The sequence below is a fragment of the Ovis aries genome, chromosome 5 (assembly GCF_016772045.2).
Source record: "Ovis aries strain OAR_USU_Benz2616 breed Rambouillet chromosome 5, ARS-UI_Ramb_v3.0, whole genome shotgun sequence".
NCBI classification, from domain to species: Eukaryota; Metazoa; Chordata; class Mammalia; order Artiodactyla; family Bovidae; genus Ovis; species Ovis aries.
Genome location: NC_056058.1, coordinates 66,543,259 through 66,562,393, shown reverse-complemented (window position 1 = coordinate 66,562,393; position 19,135 = coordinate 66,543,259). Strand labels below are relative to the sequence as shown.

The 19,135-nt window shown below is 46.3% G+C and overlaps 1 protein-coding gene across 2 annotated transcripts in view; it reads right to left on the bottom strand.

The window, feature by feature from the left end:
- CYFIP2 (cytoplasmic FMR1 interacting protein 2) overlaps positions 1 to 19,135 on the bottom strand; it is a 135,349-nt gene that overhangs the window by 96,427 nt on the left and 19,787 nt on the right. For both annotated transcript variants that reach the window (XM_042250680.2, XM_027970452.3), the window contains exons 2-7: positions 16,164 to 16,303; positions 14,288 to 14,377; positions 6,093 to 6,170; positions 4,509 to 4,610; positions 2,097 to 2,278; positions 206 to 302 (exon numbers count right to left, since the gene is read on the bottom strand). In XM_042250680.2, the coding sequence (XP_042106614.1) occupies positions 206 to 302; positions 2,097 to 2,278; positions 4,509 to 4,610; positions 6,093 to 6,170; positions 14,288 to 14,377; positions 16,164 to 16,280 (666 nt within the window). In that variant the 5' untranslated portion in view covers positions 16,281 to 16,303. The remainder of the gene's footprint in view (positions 1 to 205; positions 303 to 2,096; positions 2,279 to 4,508; positions 4,611 to 6,092; positions 6,171 to 14,287; positions 14,378 to 16,163; positions 16,304 to 19,135) is intronic.

Below are 19,135 nucleotides of genomic sequence, written 5' to 3'. Positions count from 1 at the left end.
GAAGATTTTCTAAGGACAAACTGCAGAGCTTGAAGGGGCCGTCTGTGGCTGGGAAGAGACACTTAAATCTGCAGCTTAAAGCGTGAGTAGAGCAGAGGGGATGAATGATCTGGATGGAGCTCCTCTGCCTGTGGGTCCCCCAACCTCCAGGCCCCAGCTTGCGTCCCAGGACACCAGGTCAGGACTGACATAGGTTTGCCATCACCTGGGTGATCCTGTTGTGGTTGGCCAGGAACATGGACAGGTTCTGCGACTCCTGGATGGACTGGGGGTCAGCCATCTTCCTCAGGAACTGCGCTGCCCTGGACAGGGTGGTGTAGAGAGGGATGCTCATGAATAGCCGGCCTAAGCCGGGCCTCAGCTCCCACCTAACCCAGCCAGGCCCCACTCCCAGCTAACCCAGGTACACTGTCCCCAAAGTTGCAGAGCTCTGAATGGCACAAGTGACTCTAACATCGAAGGAGAGCCTGTTCTGGAGTCATCTCACTTGGAGCTGTTTGCATCCCTGTAATAAGAGTACTTGAAATTAAGAAGCAAGAATGCATTGAAGTTCAAAGACTAGGCAAGTTTAAGGGTAGCTAGCATCCCATCAACCAGCCCAAGGTGGTAGGACCTAGCGAAATGGGCATCCTGAGCCTCGCAGTGACCTCCAGCAAAACTACACGGTAGGTCATGGGGAAGAATCACAGGCAGCAGAATGTTCTGTTTTTGTTGGGTATTATGTTGTTTATAGGAGAACCTCAATGTTTCTAAACATTGTAGGGAAAGCAAGAGTCTACTTAACCTGATGGGACTGAGGTGATGATGGGTGTGGGGAACACAGTGGGTCTTGAAGGGAGGAAACCACTGCCCTGGGACTTCTCCAGCCTGACCTGGAGGTGGAGTTGGTGCAGCCCGTGTCATCAGGGACCGTGGAACACGGACAAGACACAGCAAGGTCCCAGCCAGTCCCCAGAGCACGTCAGCTGTGACCGGGATAGCAGGAGTTGGCCAGATATGGGGAGAGTTTGGGGGAAGACACTGTACCACGAGCTGCCTATGGAATCTCTGAAATTGCCATTTCTGAATGGGGCTCTGTCTTCTGGATACTGACAGGTTTCAGTTCACTCAGGAGGATAAAACAGTGAGGATCAGTCTGTTGTCTGCTTTCTCTGGTTACCTCGGAGCCCCAAGAGGAGGTTGTTCAAGGACAGGGGCCCTCTTCATCGTGACACAGCAAACTCTTCTCAAGAGATATGTATGGACACCTTGGAGCCTCAAGCAACACAGGTGGATTTGCTACTTTCACCTGCACTCCCCCACTTTGGGGTGGCTGTATACACATTTCTGGAGAGGAATGACCCGTCCCCAACTCTCAGTCCTTCTTTCTTGTGAGCTGACATTGACCCTCAACTGACCCCAAGGGTGAGCACCCCTCCCATCAGCACCACCCCAACACATTCATACACAGTATCTGATGGAGGGATCAGCACAGGAACAAGCTGGACCAAGGACAATCCTTCTTGGGGCTTTTGCAAAATATTTGCAAGGAGCTGCATCCTTTCCTTTCTTAGGAACTGGGGTTGCTACACTGACTGGAGGGACGCTGCTAGAGGCCACACAGGGCACAAGCCTGAGAATGAAGTAGTCACTGGGGAAAGCTGAGCTGAGAGGCAGAGGGAACCAGACCAACAGCATCACCTGAGTACCTGGACCAGATAGACCAGGACTTTTCTGTTCTGGGAGCCAACCCAGTTTCTTCTTTCACATGAGCAGTTTGAACTGGCTTTCTGATTCTTGCAGAGAATGACTCCTGTGGCCATTTTAGGATTATATTAATCATAACCTCAGACTGCATGGGACACATAAAATGCTGCTCCACTGGTGGGGTAAATGAGGATTTGATTCCACGTTGAGATTGAAAACCCTGCCAAGACCCAGTTCTCCAAAGCTCAGCTCTGTATCTTATTCCTTAAGCTGCAAAAACAGAGGCAGACCCAACCCTGCTGTGTCTGTGGAATGGCTAGCTTGGTTCTGAGCCTGTTAGGAGGTCTCTTCTCTCTCCCACAAGCTGGCTGCCCAGGAAGGTAGGGCGGAGGAGGGAGAGGAGCCCTGACCTCTTGTAGGCAGAGTGGTCGTTCTTGACACTGCACTTCATATTCTTCAGCTCGTCCAAGACTGCAAACATGTTGATGAACTTGCCCAGGGTCAGGAGGTAGGCCTCGGAGACAAAGTCCTTCCTCCGCTCGGCATGGCACAGTCGCTTCACCTCACTGCAGAACCGCTCGATGGCTTTGCGCTGTGGGCAGAGGGGTGGCGGGTCAGGACTGGGCAGCCTGGTGGGGCGGCTCGCTGAGCTCCCTGGTTGGGAGCTGGTCAAGGCTCCCTGGGGGCTCTACTCAGAGCCTGGACTTTTAGAGAAAGGCAAAACTGCCTAGAGGTCTTCCTCAGAGGAGTCCTGAAATCCTAAGCTGATTTCTAGAGGGAAGCCCAGAACCTATCCCCAAGTGAGCCAAACCAATGAATTTATTCACCCCCTCCATGCTGAGAAAGCTGCTATCTTGTTCATGTGTGATTCCTAGCACTTAGGACAGTGCAGGCATCGGACAATGAGGGGGTAGCAATGGACAGTGAGAGGGACACTCAGAGAAAGAGCTCCGTTCATCCAATAGATGCTGTTTATTGAGGATCTCCTATGTGCCAGGCATCATTCTTGGCCCTGGGGTAAAGTGGGGAACAAAACAGAAAAAAAAAGTCTCTACCCAAAGGAACTTACATTCTAGTGATGGTTACAGAAAACAAAATATCAAATAAATTCTCTATATCAGAAGGTGGTATGAGCTGTAGACAAAAATAAAGCAAGGAAAGGAGGTAGGGAGACCTTCAAAGACCAGATCAAGCCACTTTTTCCCTCCAGAGTGTAAGTCCAACAAAACTTTCCAGGGTGATGGAAATGTTCTGTATCTGCACTGTCCAACACAATGGCCACTCATCACATGTGAGTACCGAGCACTGGAAATGCAAGTGCCAAGGAGGATACGCATTTTACATTTTATTTAATTTGAATTCAAGTAGACGGCCATACACGGCTACTGGTGACTGTACTGGACAGAGGGGTTTTCAATTACTCCATAGCCTCCCTTCTCTAAATACATCTTGTCAGGAGGCCCTCAGTTTAGTACTTACTTCATTTTGGGGTTGTTTTGCTCTCTTGGACCTGTCTTCCCAAAGAGCTTTTAGGCCCCCTGAAGGCAAGTCCATGATGCTAATAACAGCATCTGTGAATTAGTAAACCTGCTCTGTAGCGAGGGCTCTACAAATAGGGCTCTTTACTAATGGACCTTATTTATCCTTAGAGAAAACCTGTGAAATGGGCATTCTTTCCAGAGGGTGAGAATACTGAAGGTGTCAGAGGTCTGAAATGACTTGAAGGTCACAGCCAGAAGGTGGCAGAACCCTGGCCTGCTCTGCCTTCAAGGCTCTATCTGCATCTTCCCCACCACTTCCAGGAGGCCAGCACAGAGCTGGGCGCAGGGCTGAGCCTGGGCCAGTGCTTGCACGCCTACTTATGAGGCTCATAAATACATGCAGAACACATGGAGGGCACAGGGTGCACGGCAGGACTCCCACCCAGGCACAGGGTGGGCTTAAACTGCTCAGCCTGCACTCCTGAATGGCTTCCAACAAAACCATGATAACCAGCTTGCCCTCTTACCTGTCACTCACAGGAATCTTTGGCCATCTTTTCTCTTTTCCTCCTTTGAACACTTGCTCTTCTTGGCCTCCCAGCTGGTCTCCCTGCTGTTACTCTTCCCCCCTCACTTCCACTCCCTCGCCCTTGACACCTGCCCCTCACCTCCCATCCACTAGCCACACAGCAGCAACAACGTTGTTCCAACACTCTGATCAGATCATGTCACTGGAAACCTCCAACAGCTTCCCGTAATGCTTGAAGAAAATCCATGTTCTTTACATAGCTATAATGCTCTATAAGTGAGCCCCCGCTCACCTCTCCAGCCTCACCTTTTCTCACTCCCTCAGCTCACTACGCAGCCTCCTTGGCTTCGTTCCATTTCTTAAACCCGTCATGCTTCTTGAGGTTGCAGGACCTTTGCCTCTCAGTTCCTTCTGCCTGGATCATCTGCCCCTGGATCATCACCTGCCTGCCTCTTTCACATCATACAGTTCAAACGCCACCTCCCTGGAGGCTGGCCCTGAGGTTCATCCGTGTCGCAAACACCCTCCACACCAGAGGTTTGCTAACTGCACTTTATTCACAGCACATGTTCTGTTGTGTATGGTTTATGGTCAGTCTCTCCTCCCACCCAAAATACTCTCCTTTGCCCACTAGGATGTGAACTGTATGGAGGGAGGGTGCTTGTCTGTCTTGCTCACCCTGGGGTGGGTCAGGGGCACTAGACAGTGTTTTGTAGAATGAATGAAGAACACGGCACAGAAATCCAGACCCTGTGTCTAGAAGGTGGGGCCCTTCTCAGTTGTCCTGGCCCAGACCCGCCCCGGTCCCTCACCTGAAAGTACATGAACTTCATGAGCTTGGTGACCTCAGGCTCCAGCACTTCTACCGTCTTCTCATAGATTTCCACTCGGTTGGGCTGCTCATTGCATTTCACCTGCAGGGAGACAGGGGGTTTCGCACACCCTGGTTTGCCCAGGCAGTCCTGGTTCACACCTGCTGTCTTATTAATAGGGCACGTTTTCACTCTCGAATGCACTTCATTTAGTATGAGAAGTGATATGGTGGCTACACAGCGAGAGGAGGCGGGGGCAGCCCTGATGAAGAGTCAGTGCTTCAAGGCAGGACTGCTCCCTAGACATCAGCTGTGGGAAGGAAACCAGCTGGTCCCTGGAACAGAGCCCTCCTCCCCCACAGTCTGTTTAGGCCCCCACCATGTGCTGTACGCACGTCTACGTTCATCTACGAGGTCTCCCTCCTTCCATCTTTCCCTCAGTGCTACCCCAGGGGGCCTCTGCCAGAGTCTAAGCAGGGAAGAATGTTCTGTCCATGGCTCTGAGTGCACTCGGGGCAAAGCCACTGTCCACACCCGAGCCCAAGGGTTTTCGGCACATCAGAATCACGTGGCAGGTGTGTTCACAGCACGTGCACACAAGGCTGCTAAGAGGTCATCGACCAGTGTTAGCAAAGGGTAATAAGCACAAGGACATTCTTCACACTGTTGTTTAGAAATTGTGGAAATGGCAGTATGAGCTAAACATCCACCAGCCAATGATTAAGTGGATAAAGTATTAATACAATGCACCATCATTAATGTAACTGTTAGGGCTGATGGGACAGATCTCTGACCTCACGTGGAAATGTTGCTACCATAAATCTGCGTGGAAATAGCTGCAGGAAAGTAAGGGTAATTTAATCCTGTTTTTATTGAATAAAACACAAAACAGTGCGTGTGCTGGTGTGCCCATATATAATACAGGTACAGAGACTCTGAAAGGGTGTGAACAAAGCTGCTAGTAAGCAGTTCCCTCTGGGGGTTAGGACTGGGAGCAAGGGAGAGGAATGGTTTCTGTTTACACACTTGGGGTTTGTTGCTTTGGTGATGGTGGGACCCATGAATATAATATGATAATGATAAAAATACTGTCTGTATGTGTTAACATGAAAAAAGTCAGCTATAAAGAATGAAGTATAAAAAAGCAAGTGGTGGAACCATATAAATAAGAAACAACACGCTTTTGTAAATGACAATAATTTACAAAATAATAATCAGAAATATTCATGTTGTTGGAGGAAAGAGAGTCAGATGAACATGTACCAAAGGGTCCACAGTGATTACGCTTTGGTGGGAGGTGGGGATTTTGGTGGTGGAGGGAGAGGGTGAGGCTGACTTGCTTTCTACTTTACACCTTTCTGCAGTGGTTTGGGTATTGTACAGTTAGCATATACTGCTTTCAAAATAAAAGGACAATGAGAAATTTTTTAAAGTTGGCGTCAGCTTCATGGGATGCTCTCTGCATGTGTTCAGTGAGCACCCTTGGATAAGAGACTCCGCTTCACCCCCTGTCGCCTGGAGAAGGTCAGTAACCTGGATGGGGTGGGAGGAGGGAGTAGCCGTCCCTCTTGGGGCAGGACTCACCTGGGGGATGGCCCGGGAACAGCTGCGCCAGGTGTATAGCATGACTGCATACTCGTGCCCTTCCTCCAGCATTTCATTCTGAAAAGCAAAACACGCTCAACAGGGAGAAACCACTCCAGGGCCACAAGACTTCTCAACAGCTCCCCTTGCCTCCACATCCTTGGACTCACAGTGTGGTCTCTGAACCAGCAGCATCAGCATCGCCTGGGGTGGGGGGGTTGCTTATTAGAAATGCAGAGTCTCAGGCTCCTCCCTGGGCCTTTGGAATCTAAATCTGCATTTCAATAAAATCCCCAGGGAACTCACATTCTGAGGGGCACAATAAGTTTGAGAAGCACTGGCCTAAATTATCCTCATCAGTCACCCCATGGCTCTATCAGCCGGACACACTTTTCAGAGACAGATAGCTACCTCAGAAAGGTGGAGCAGACCCACTAGCTCCAACAGCAAAAGTTGTCCCAGATGGCAAGAAAGCAAGCAAGCAGCCAAACAGAATGCACAGCAGGTAGATTAAAAAAAAAGAGCAAAAATTATGAAAGTATAATATATTGTTGTATGGACTTGCCTGGTAGCCCAGTGGTAAAGAATACGCCTGCCAATGTGAGTTCAATCCCTGGCTTGGGAAGATCCCCTGGAGAAAGAAATGGCAACCCACTCCAGTAGTCTTGACTGGGAAATCCCATGGACAGAGGAACCTGGTGGGCTACAGTCCATGATGTTGCAAAGAGTTGGACATGATTGATTTCAAGATTAAAGCAAGAGAGTTCCAGAAAAACATCTATTTCTGCTTTATTGACTATGCCAAAGCCTTTGACTGTGTGGATCACAATAAACTGTGGAAAATTCTGAAAGACATGGGAATACCAGACTACTTGACCTGCCTCCTGAGAAACCTATATTCAGGTCAGGAAGCAACAGTTAGAGCTGGACATGGAACAACAGACTGGTTCCAAATAGGAAAAGAAGTACCTCAAGGCTGTATATTGTCACCCTGCTTATTTAACTTCTATGCAGAGTACATCATGAGAAACGCTGGACTGGAAGAAACACAAGCTGGAATCAAGATTGCCAGGAGAAATCTCAATAACCTCAGATATGCAGATGACACCACCCTTACGGCAGAAAGTGAAGAGGAACTAAAGAGCCTCTTGATGAAAGTGAAAGTGGAGAGTGAAAAAGTTGGCTTAAAGCTCAACATTCAGAAAACGAAGATCATGGCATCTGGTCCCATCACTTCATGGGAAATAGATAGGGAAAGAGTGGAAACAGTGTCAGACTTTATTTTTTTGGGCTCCAAAATCACTGCAGATGGTGATTGCAGCCATGAAATTAAAAGACGCTTACTCCTTGGAAGAAAAGTTATGACCAACCTAGATAGCATATTGAAAAGCAGAGACATTACTTTGCCAAGAAATGTCCGTCTAGTCAAGGCTATGGTTTTTCCTGTGGTCATGTATGGATGTGAGAGTTGGACTGTGAAGAAGGCTGAGCGCCGAAGAATTGATGCTTTTGAACTGTGGTCTTGGAGAAGACTCTTGAGAGTCCCTTGGACTGCAGGGAGATCCAACCAGTCCATTCTGAAGGAGATCAGTCCTGGGTGTTCACTGGAAGGACTGATGCTGAAGCTGAAACTCCAGTACTTTGGCCACCTCATGTGAAGAGTTGACTCATTGGAAAAGACTTTGATGCTGGGAGGGATTGGGGGCAGGAGGAGAAGGGGACAACAGAGGATGAGATGGTTGGATGGCATCACTGACTCAATGGACGCGAGTCTGAGTGAACTCCAGGAGTTGGTGATGGACAGGGAGGCTTGGCGTGCTGCGATTCATGGGGTCGCAAAGAGTCAGACACAACTGAGCGATTGAACTGAACTGATTGAAAAATATCTTGGTGGAATACGTACCAAGACTATGAGGAGCAAGCTCTCTGTGGGGCTGGATAAATGGGAGCTTTCACTTTTCGTATCACATAGTGCTATAATGTTTGCATTTTAATAACAGCCCATGTTGCTATTTCATATGCAGGAAGATGGTTAAGATCAAGATTAAGATTTTTAAAAATAATACAGAGCAGATGGTAAAATTAACAACAGCATGAAAAATGAATCTGATTACTCACCTCACCTAGTAACTGCTTCACCTAGTAACTGCTTCAGTGGAAAGAGCCCTAAACTCAGGGTCCAAATATCAGGGCTGAAGTCCCAGCTTCGTCACTTCTTAGCCCTTTGGCCTTTAGGAAGTCACTTAACCTAAAATTCTCCATTTAGTTATCTGTATAATGATGATGAAAACAACCTTAGAGAATTTTGTGAGAACTGAATAGAATACAAACACACAGTTGCGGTCTAGTCGTGTCTGACTCTTTGTGACCCCATGGAGTATAGCCCGCCAGGCCTCTCTGTCCATGGGATTTCCTAGGCAAGAATACTGGAGTGGGTTGCCAATTCCTTCCCCAAGGGATCTTCCTGACCCAGGGATCAAACCCACCTCTCCTGCATTGCAGGTGGATTCTTTGCCACTGAACCACCAGGGAAGCACACAAACATACATACACACTAGGCAATCTGTAAAGAGAGTTTGGAGTATTACTAGGGAAAAGACAGTCTGGCAGTTCCTCAAAAAGTTAACTCACAGAGTTATCATATGATTCAGCAATTTCACTCTGAGGTATATACCCAAGAGAAATGAAAGCATATGTCCACACTGAAACTCCACACTTGCTCACAGCAACATTATTCTAATAGTCAAATAACAGAAACAACCCAACTGTCCATCGGCGGATGAATGGATAAATAAAATGTGATACAGCCATGCAGAGGAACAGTTGCTGCTACTGCTAAGTCACTTCAGTCGTGTCTGACTCTGTGCGACCCCAGAGACGGCAGCCCACCAGGCTCCCCCGTCCCTGGGATTCTCCAGGCGAGAACACTGGAGTGGGTTGCCATTTCCTTCTCCAATGCATGAAAGTGAAAAGTGAAAGTGAAGTCACTCAGTCGAGTCCGATTCTTAGCGACCCCATGGACTGCAGCCCACCAGGCTCCTCCGTCCATGGGATTTTCCAGGCAAGAGTTCTGGAGTAGGGTGCCATTGCCTTCTCCGAGAGGAACAGTATGCATCTGTAAAAAGGAATGAAGTATTGATCCATGCTACAACATGGACGAACTTTGAAAACATTATGCTAAGTGAAAGAAAGCAGACACAAAAGGCTGCTATTATGTGATCCATTTAGATGAACTGTTCAGAATAACCGAATCCATAGAAACAGAAACCAGATTAGTGGTTGTGGGAGAGCAGAATTGGGAGGGACTGCTACAGGGTTTGGGGTTTCTCTTTGTGGTGACAGAAATTAGACAGGGGCAATGATTGTATAACATTGTGAATCTACCATAAAAATAGTGAAGTATACACTTTAAACGGTGAATCTTATGTTATATGAAGGACATCTCAAAAATATACTAAAAAATAGTATTACTAGGCCATCTCTTTTGTAAATGTTCACACTGATACAAAAACGAGCCTTTACTCATTTATTTTTTATCCCACACATCACATCTATTTCATAATATCTTCCTAGCACAAGATCAGATTTAATTTGAAGCTTATTCCTTTTTATAGTTTTGTTTCCAACGGCAAATGTCACTGACGAGTCACACTTTCAATTCTTAATTTAGAGAACTCTTTAAATCAGTAACATGTTGTCCTTGAGACCAGAGAGAACCAAGATCAAGTCTGTGGGTCTTCTGCTGCCTTTGCTTCAGAACATGTGTCAGAAAAGGGAAGTGACAGTAACGTGTAGGGAACATGTGTCTAATTATTAGCATCGAGCTGCCCACTGACAGGTGTTAGTATCCCACTCATTCACCCACTGAACCTTTCACTGAGCACTCACGCATTCCCCTTCAGTGCTCCATGCTAGGAACAGGCCAGTGAACAAGAATGCTGTGGACTCTGCCCTGTGGACAGCTCAGCTGACCATCAGTTAGGTTTGTTGTATAATCATGCCTGGAATATAGAGGTCAGGATGGCGTGGTGGATAGAGCCTCAGGGAATTTGACTTCTGCTCTTGGCTCTGCTTGGACCCACCTTTTACCTGGAAAATGTCATGGTTTCATCATCTGGAGGCAGAGAATTGGCCTAAATCCACAGTCCCCAACATTTTTGGCACCAGAAACTGGTTTCAGGGAAGACAAATTTTGCATGGACCAAGGTGGGGGGTGAAGGTGGTTTCAGGAGGATTCAAGTGCATTACATTTATTGTGTACTTTATTTCTATTATTTCTTTCTTTATTTCTATTATTATTACATCAGTTCCACCTCAGATCTCCAGGCATTAGAACCCAGAAGTTGGAGCTCTCTGGCCTAAATCACTAGTTTTCAACCTGGCTACCCATTAGTCACCTGGGTAACTCTGAAAACTCCTGATGCCCAGGATGGATTCCAGTGGAATGAAATCTTTATCTCTAGGGGAGGGGTCCAGGCATGAGTGTTTTTTTTTTTTTTTTTAAATGTTTTCTAGGTGATTTCAATGTGGAGCCCAGGTTTACGGCTGCAAGACTAAGGATCTCTCAAGTTCTTTACATTTGTAAGATCCTGTAGGTCCATCCTGCTGCTGCTAAGTTGCTTCAGTCATGTCCGACTCTGTGCGACCCCGTAGACGGCAGCCCACCAGGGTCCACCATCCCTGGGATTCTCCGGGCAAGAATGCTGGAGTGGGTTGCTATTTCCTTCTCCAATGCATGAAAGTGAAAAGTGAAAGTGAAGTCGCTCAGTCGTGTCCGACTCTGTGCTACCCCATGGACTGCAGCCTACCAGGCTCCTCCACCCATGGGAGTTTCCAGGCAAGAGTACTGGAGTGGGGTGCCATTGCCTTCTCCATAATTTAACCCAATGTGAATTCAGTTCAAGTTTCAGATTCTGGCAGACTGTACCTCTCAGCGCTTAACTTTGGACACTAGGCCCCCATCTCACTCCCAGCAAAGAACCCTTGACTGTTCCTTGCAGCTGGTCAATTACATGGTTTACGCACTTTTTCCTCTTCCTCTTTTCTCTGGCTATCCTGCCTTTGAGAGATTCACCTTGCCCCAGTGTGGGCAGGAGTAATACAAGAGGATGAACATCTAATGAAGCCTCTTGCTGCTGATAAGCTACTCTAGACAAAGTCTGAGCAGGGTTCAAGGATGAAACTGTTGAGGAAGTGAGGTTTGGGTATTATCCATGAACATCAGCAGTGCACCCTAGTTTGGACTTTGCCTAAAACTTTATCAACACTATCCCTGCATCAGTAGAATAGTGGCCCCCAGAAAGATGTCTGCAACCTAAACCGTAGGACCTATGGAAACAATACCAAAAGGATGGCATGAAGCTAGCAACCTTGAGAGGGGGAGGTTATCCTGGGTTATTGGGTGGACCCGGTTGGTGGCAAGAGTCCTAAGGGAGGTGAGAGGGTCAGAGCAGGAGGCGTGAGGATGGAAGCAGAGACTGAAGTGGTGTGACTGCTGGCTGGAAGGGTGCTGAGCCAAAGAGCAGGCTGCCTCTACAACCTGGAAAAACAAGGCCACAGATTCTCCTCCAGCGCCTTCAGAAGTGAATGCAGCCCTGCCAACACCTGGATTTTAACCTTTTAAGATCCCATGTCAGACTTCGACCAAAAGAACTGTAAGCAAGTGAATCTGTGTTATTTTAGGTCACCAAATCTGTGATAATCAGTACAGCAGCAACAGAAAAGGAATACAGTCCCTCTCCAAACTGGCCCCTCCTCTGATTGTACTACTGGTGCCCCTGACCTGGTTTTTTCAGGAAACCTCAGTCGGCATCGTTCCAGCTCCCCTCGGCCCCAGCCCCCAGCAGACTGTGAAGCCAGGCAGAGTCGCCCTCCAGTGCCTCCTACATCCCTGACCCCTTAGCCGCTCCTCAGGCCACTGCCCTCATCCAGCCCTTGACGCCTCCAGGGTAGATAACCTTATCTCAACTGATCTATTTGCCTCTCTCATGCCTCCTTACCACTCATTCTGCACAAAACTAACAAGCGAAATTTATTTCTCAAGTGTAGTTCTGTTCACAATTTCCTCATTAATGAAAACTGTCTATTGCTACTGATTTTTTTTTTTTTAATTAAATGAATGACAGCCCTGTTATGGGCTGACTGGTGTCATCCCCCCACCCCCAAATTCATATGTTGAAGTCCTAGACCCAGGACCTCAGAATGTGACTATATTTGGAGACAGGGCCTTTAGAGAGATGATTAAGTTAACATGAGGCCATTATCCAACCTGACTGAATTTGGACACACAGAGAGACACCTTACATGTGTCTACACAGACAAAAGGCCACGAGAGGACACAGCCAGAAGGTGAAGAGAGGCCTCAGAAGAAGCCAACCCTGCCGACACCTTGTTACTGGATTTCTTGTCTCCAGAAACAGAAGATAAATTTGCTATTTAAGTCTGTGGTATTTTGTTATGGCAGCTCTAGCAAACTAAGACACTTTCTATGCACCTAATTCATTATGAATATCACCAAGAATTTTCCTACATGTACTTCACAGTTCCAACCCAGGCAATCTCTGAAAACTTTTGCCTCTGAGCCTCTCCTTATGGTGTTTCCACCAGCTGGTTTGCCCTCCCCATCTCCTCTCTGACAGATAAAATTCTAATTGGGTGGGTCAGCGGAGGTCAGAGCTGGGAATCGTAAGTCCAGGATTCTAGGTTCAACCTTGTGATTTACCAATTGTGTGATGATGAGCAACCTGCTTATTAACCTCTCTAGGTCTCAGTTTTCTCATCCCTAAAATGTGTATAATGATCTCTTTGCAAATCACAGGCTGTAATAAGGCTCCAATGATATTGCATATGAGAGAATTTTACACAGTTTAAAGTACAATATACATATATGTAAATATATATATACATATAGTTACAATGTGTGTATGTGTGCAAAGTATACAAAGCTATACTCAAAAGCTGCTTCCTGCAACAAGCTTTTTCTGACCCTCTCAAGGCCACTTAAAAACTCTGAACTTTCACCATGTCTTTGTACATCTTCAACTTTGTACAGTTTTGTTTGCAAAGACTTGTCTACAGCATGTTTTATAATCAAATAGATTTGGGTTTAGCTCTGTCATTTGTCAGCGGCAGGACCCTGAGTAAGTGACTTCACTTTTCTTCACTTCACTTTTCCCCATCCATAAAATGGGTACTGTAATAAAACATTCTTCCCAGGGTTGAGATGATGATTAATCGACAATGCATTTGAAATACCTGCACAGAAAATGTTCAAAAAATGCTAAGTCTGTCTACTTCCCACTTGATTCATTGAGAACTAAGACCCCATCTGTCCTTGCATACACGCCGTGCCCCCCCGCCCCCCAACCCTTCAGCATTTAGCAGGGTCTGATCAAGTACCAGGGACACAATATTTATTGAATGAATCGGTAGGGTGTGGTGAGACAAGGGTTTAGCCTATTGATGATATAGTGAGAAAGGTCCACTGAGCTGCAGGCAGAGCCTGTGAATGAGAAATTATGGAATTCTTTTGTTCTTTATTCTTTTTAAAGAAACTAAACTTTTTATTTTAAGTCTTAGGTCAGGATGTGCACAGCATGTGAGATCTCGGTTCCCCAACCAGCGACTGAACTTGTGCCCCCTGCACTGGGAGCACAGTCTTAACCACTGGACTGCCAGGGAAGTCCCTGAATTCTTTAAACGCCAGTGATGCACGAGGGTGAAATCATGAAAGCCAAAGGGAGAAAGGTGCCCACTCAGGTGGGTCAGACACAGACCCATCAAACCGCTGGCCCCTATCTGTGAATGATTTAGGCCACCAGCTTCCTCCAATCAAGAATGTGTTACTCCAAAACTCTGAGAAACTTTGTTTCTTTGGTCAAGAGCCAAAATTCCACACAGCCAGTAATCTATAAAGTACAAAACAAGGCAAGACCTAATAAACTGTTAACTCCAAAGCTAGAGAGAAGCTCAGGAAAGCCAACAGTGGGAAGAGAGTTGGGCCCCAAAGGTGAGCAGGATTTGCAAGGCTGGAGGATACAGACCAGTGTACCCCCAGGCATGGAGAGGGGATGGGTGGGGTGGGAAAAAGAGCTTGAGGAGATAGATCCTTCCGAGGCAGTGGGTTCTTGGAATAGCTGAGCCCCTGCCCCTACAAGGAGGGGCTATGTCTGCGCCTGAGGGCCACAGAGACTTACCATGCTGGAGTGCACTGTAGCCTGCTCAATGTACCTTGCGATGCCCGTGACAAAGGCATTCCTGTCCTCGAAGTTTGTGTCAAAGTTAGCCTGCAGGGATTAAAGGACAGGAACACTTAGTGGCTGGAAAACAGGTTCAAGATGGCTGGGTGTCCAGGAAATAAACTGCTGCCAGCCAAGGCCCAAGTTCTCTGGGGAAATCTATCTCCACACCGCCCTTTCGTCTTCCACCGAGAAATCCCACCCTACATTCCACTGGGCAGAAGCGGGCCACACACAGGGGCTGCATCTGCTTCCCATGGGTAATCAGGTTCACCCAGAGAGCCTCACAAGTAAAAACTTAAACTATACAAGCCTAAATAGCTGTTAAAAGTGGAGATTTTTTTTTTTTAAAAAAACAAAAGCAGACTCACAGATATAGAAGAAAAACTAGTGGTTTTTTTTCTAGAAGGGGAAGAGCAAAATGGTGGGGTGGGAAGCACACACTAGTGGGTGTAAGATAGGCTCAAGGTTGTATTGTATAACACTGGGAATATAGCCAATATTTTGCAATAGCTGTAAATGAAAAGTAACCTTTAAAAATTGCACTAAAAATTTAAAGATGTTTTTAAAGGTGACGATTCTAAAGAAAAAAGAAAGGTATACACTGTTTTCATCTCGTTGTTGCAAAAATATTTGCCAGAGGGTGCAGATACCTCTGTATAAGAATAATAACTGCAGTAAATTTTTGTAGTAAAAAAACTGGAAACCATCCAAATGTCCATTAACAGCAAAAAGCTAAATAAATAATAGCATATCCATACAATGGGCTTATAGGTACTATGTACTGGTTAAAAATAGTATGGTAGCATTGTAGTATTATCAGGAAAAATACCCATGATAAATTTTAAGTTAAAAAAGTCAAATCGTAGAGGCTTTTACCATCCTGTTTTGGTATAGAAAAAAAGTTATATATCTAAATGGTAAAAAGATGTGTGGATATATATATGCATGTATACACAGACATAGTTTCAGGGAAATTTTTATTTGTTATACTTTGCTGCAGCAGCAGCTGTATTGCTTATAATAAAAAGATATTTACATAATTAAAAACTTACTGTGGGTTAGACAATATGAATAAACCAACATGATGAGTTGAACCTTCAGGCATGTGCTTAATAAATCAAGCCATTGAATAAAATTAGAAATATACCACACATTTTTTCTTCATCTCATTTAGCAGTCTCAGAACTTTCAAAAGGTCAAATACAGCAAGAATGCTAAAAATCTACAATTAACTTACTCTTCCTTAACACGGTATACTTGCCCAGCACACTCAGACAAGGGGCTATTTGCGAGGCTGACTCTGGCTGCACCAATACCCTTCCCACCATGCCCGGTGGGATCACAGTTTTGAGCAACCTGATCACAGTTTGTCACGAGCTTGCCTCTTTTGGGCAAAGCAAACAACTGTGACCAGCTTCCCCGAGCCATTATCGGCTGTGGGGAGTTGAAGATCTCTTCTCACATACACGAAGAAAAAGTAATTACCCAGGCAGGCTCTAGGGGTTTTTTAATGGTGATATTTAATTCATGAGGTCAGAGCTGCCAAAACCTTGGTTGGTGCCACAGCAAGAACAGCCGGGAAGGTATTTGGGGTCAGAACAAATCAACAAGCCTTCCTCTGGGAAGAGAAATAGCACTGGTATACGTTTACTAGCTAATCTATTTCTTACACTCAGCTCCACCACTGCAGCGGGGACTTCGTCAGTTCACAACCTTTCACCTTCTAGATTCAGGCAGCCCCCTCCCCTCTGCCTGCAGGGCAAACCCTCTCAGGGGGTCCCCAGAATTCCTGAGTCCCTCATCCTGGTCCCGGTGCTCTGGGAGGACTTACCTGGTACATTATGGAGGAAGGTGGGGGCTCGATGCATGGCTGCTGGTCAGGGAGGGGCAGCTCTTCCAGTAGGTCCACGTTGGACAGGGCATCTTCCAGGGTGACGTGGGTGGTCATGGCTGCAGTTTCTGTTGTCCGTGCTGAGGGGATGCAAGAGAAGGAACCGGAGAGTTTCAGGGGCCTCCAAACATTTTTCCCAGGCCACCCCTGTCCAGGCTTCTTCCAGGGCATCCAGGGAGGTAAGTAACATGCACTGAGACCACTTCCACTTGCTACTCAACCTGTGTGGGAAATCTAAGGATATCCTTACAGTTTGGGTGTATGTGTGTGTTAGTTGCTCAGTCATGTCTGACTCTTTGTGACCCCATGGACTGAAGCTCATCAAGCTCCACTTCCACGGAATTCTCCAGGCAAGAATACTGGAATGGGTGGCCATTCCTTTCTCCAGGGGATCTTCCTGACCCAGGGACCGAACTCTCACATTGCAGGCAGATTCTTTACTGTCTGAGCCACCAGGGAAGCCCTCTTGACATTTACAAAGTACTTTTTTATGTCTGTTGCTTCGACTGAACCTCACACCACAATCCTCTCATGGCAGGCGGTATCACATCCACATAACTGATGGAAGACCAAGGCTCAGGGAAGTTACGTGATGCCTGTGCAACCACAGAGACCAGAAGCAAAGGACCTCAAGTCATGCCTGACGCGGAGACATGGGTCAAAGTCAACCTCCAGTTTTTGCTATTTGAGGAGATATTTATCAGTTCCACTCTTCAATTCTTGCATAACACAAATATCCATTATTAAGAGTGCCAAAGATTATCAACTTGAAACCAGAGTTTGAAATTAAGCTGGGAATCAGAGAATTCAGACTCCAGAGAATTTAACCTGATTTGCAAAAACATTAGAGCCATTGTCTTCCTTGGCCTAGAGGTATGGTATTCTTTGTGAGCTACACCAAGCAAATAAGCCAGAGATGGATATTTCTGTGTCTCAAACCCTGGCAGAGTACAGAGGCTTTGCTGAGAACTTTGCCAGACATTGAAGTTGAAGAGGTTCTAAACAGCACTTACCTACGTGGAGCTAACTGCTATTTTAAGAACTCAGCACTCAGCAAACAGAAAACTCATTTTTTAAAGCATATGCAAAACATTAATAAAACATGATCATGATTTAGGGCATAGAACAAGTTCTGACAAGTTCCCCCAAATATGACCTTCTAGAAGTCATATTCACTGACTATGTGCCATAAAATTACAAGTCAATAACACAACTTATAGCAAAGAAAAAAACCCAAGCCTGTGAAAATTTGTAAAAACGTATCTCTTAGGTTATTCATAGCTAAAGAGGAATTCAAATAGAAATTATAAAATATTTAGAACTGAAAGATAGAGAGCATGAATAAATGTCTCAATGCATTTCACAGAAACTAAGAAAGCAGAACTGCATGAACTGAATTTTCTGCTCAAAAACCCAAAAATGGATAAAAATCAACTCAAAGAAATGAGAATGCAGGGATTACTAACTACAAAAGCAGAACTATATGAAGCAAAAAACAAAGAAAACAAAAATAACAGTAGACTCCGTGAACAAAAATCGAAAAACTGAATTTTATAAAAAGATGATGAAGAAGAAGCCGCTGCTGCTAATCCTCTGTGTGCTAAGTCACTTCAGTCCTGACTCTTTGTGACCCCCCATGGACTGTAGCCCACCAAGCTCCTCTGTGCATGGGATTCTCCAGGCAAGAGTGCTGGAGTGGGTGGTCATTTTCAATCCCTTAGTACATATGAATAAAGAAACTCTGGGAAGGCAGACTGTGCTCCTGAGAGCGCCCCTCCCCTCCCCACCTCTAAGCCCAGAGAAGCCTGAGACCCGCATCAGGGCTGGAGTCTCAGTGTCAGAGGATCCGCCTTGCTCATTAGGAAATGAGAGACGAGGGCGGAAAAGAACCAGCGACAGCAGAGCTGGGCCAGGCTGTGACCGGCTGACACAGCTGCACAGCGCACCCACGCAGGCTGCCCCAGCGTCTTCCTAAGGCCTGGTCGGGAGGGCAGGTGGGGTTGAGCTGCTGAGCACCGCTTCACGCCTCACTGAGCTCTCAACTCCCCTCCCTGTCACGCGCTCCGGCAACAGTGAAGGCCCCATCCAATGAGGGCACGGGGAGCTCAGAAGTGACTTCCCCCTCTGCCCTCTGCAGGAGCCTGGCCTCACGGGGGTGGGAGGTCTCAGGCCCTCTCCACACCTATGCTTCTTCCTCCACTTTCTCTCTCTGCCCTGAATTTTAACTGTGGTCTTCAGTTCTACAGCCAAACCATCCATCTGCCAGTCCACAGAAAAGACTGTCTTCTTTCTTACATTAATGTGAGGTTCATTTTGCACAATTTTTCTGGGCATAATGATCTATATGCTTTCTTATCTATATGATCTTCCCAGGTAGCATTAGTGGTAGAGAACCTGCCTGCCCAATGCAGGAGATTTATGAGATGTGAGTTTGATCTCTGGGTTGAGAAGATCCCCTGGAGGAGGGCATAGCAACCCACTCCAGTATTCTTGTCTGGAGAATCCCTTGCAGGCTGCAGTCCACAGGGTCGCAAAGAGTCAGACACAACTGAAGTGGCTTAGCATGCAATGATCTATAAGCTCCAAAGCCCCAATAATTCTCTTCATTAATTCAAATAATAATAAAGTTAACATTTTAAGCCCTTACTCTGTGTCACTCTGCCAAGCACTTGACTATTTTAATCTTGCATCAACACTATAAAGGTAAGTATTAATACTATGATTATTCCTATTTTACAGATGAGCAAACAGAAGCTCAGAATTAGATAATATTAAAAGGTCAAGTGCTAGCAAATGGTGGAGCTGGGCTTGGAACCTAGGTTTGTCTTACATAAGAAAAGCCTTTCCTCTCTCTAGCAGTTTGGTAGCAGAGAAGGCAATGGCAGCCCATTCCAGTACTCTTGCCTGGAAAA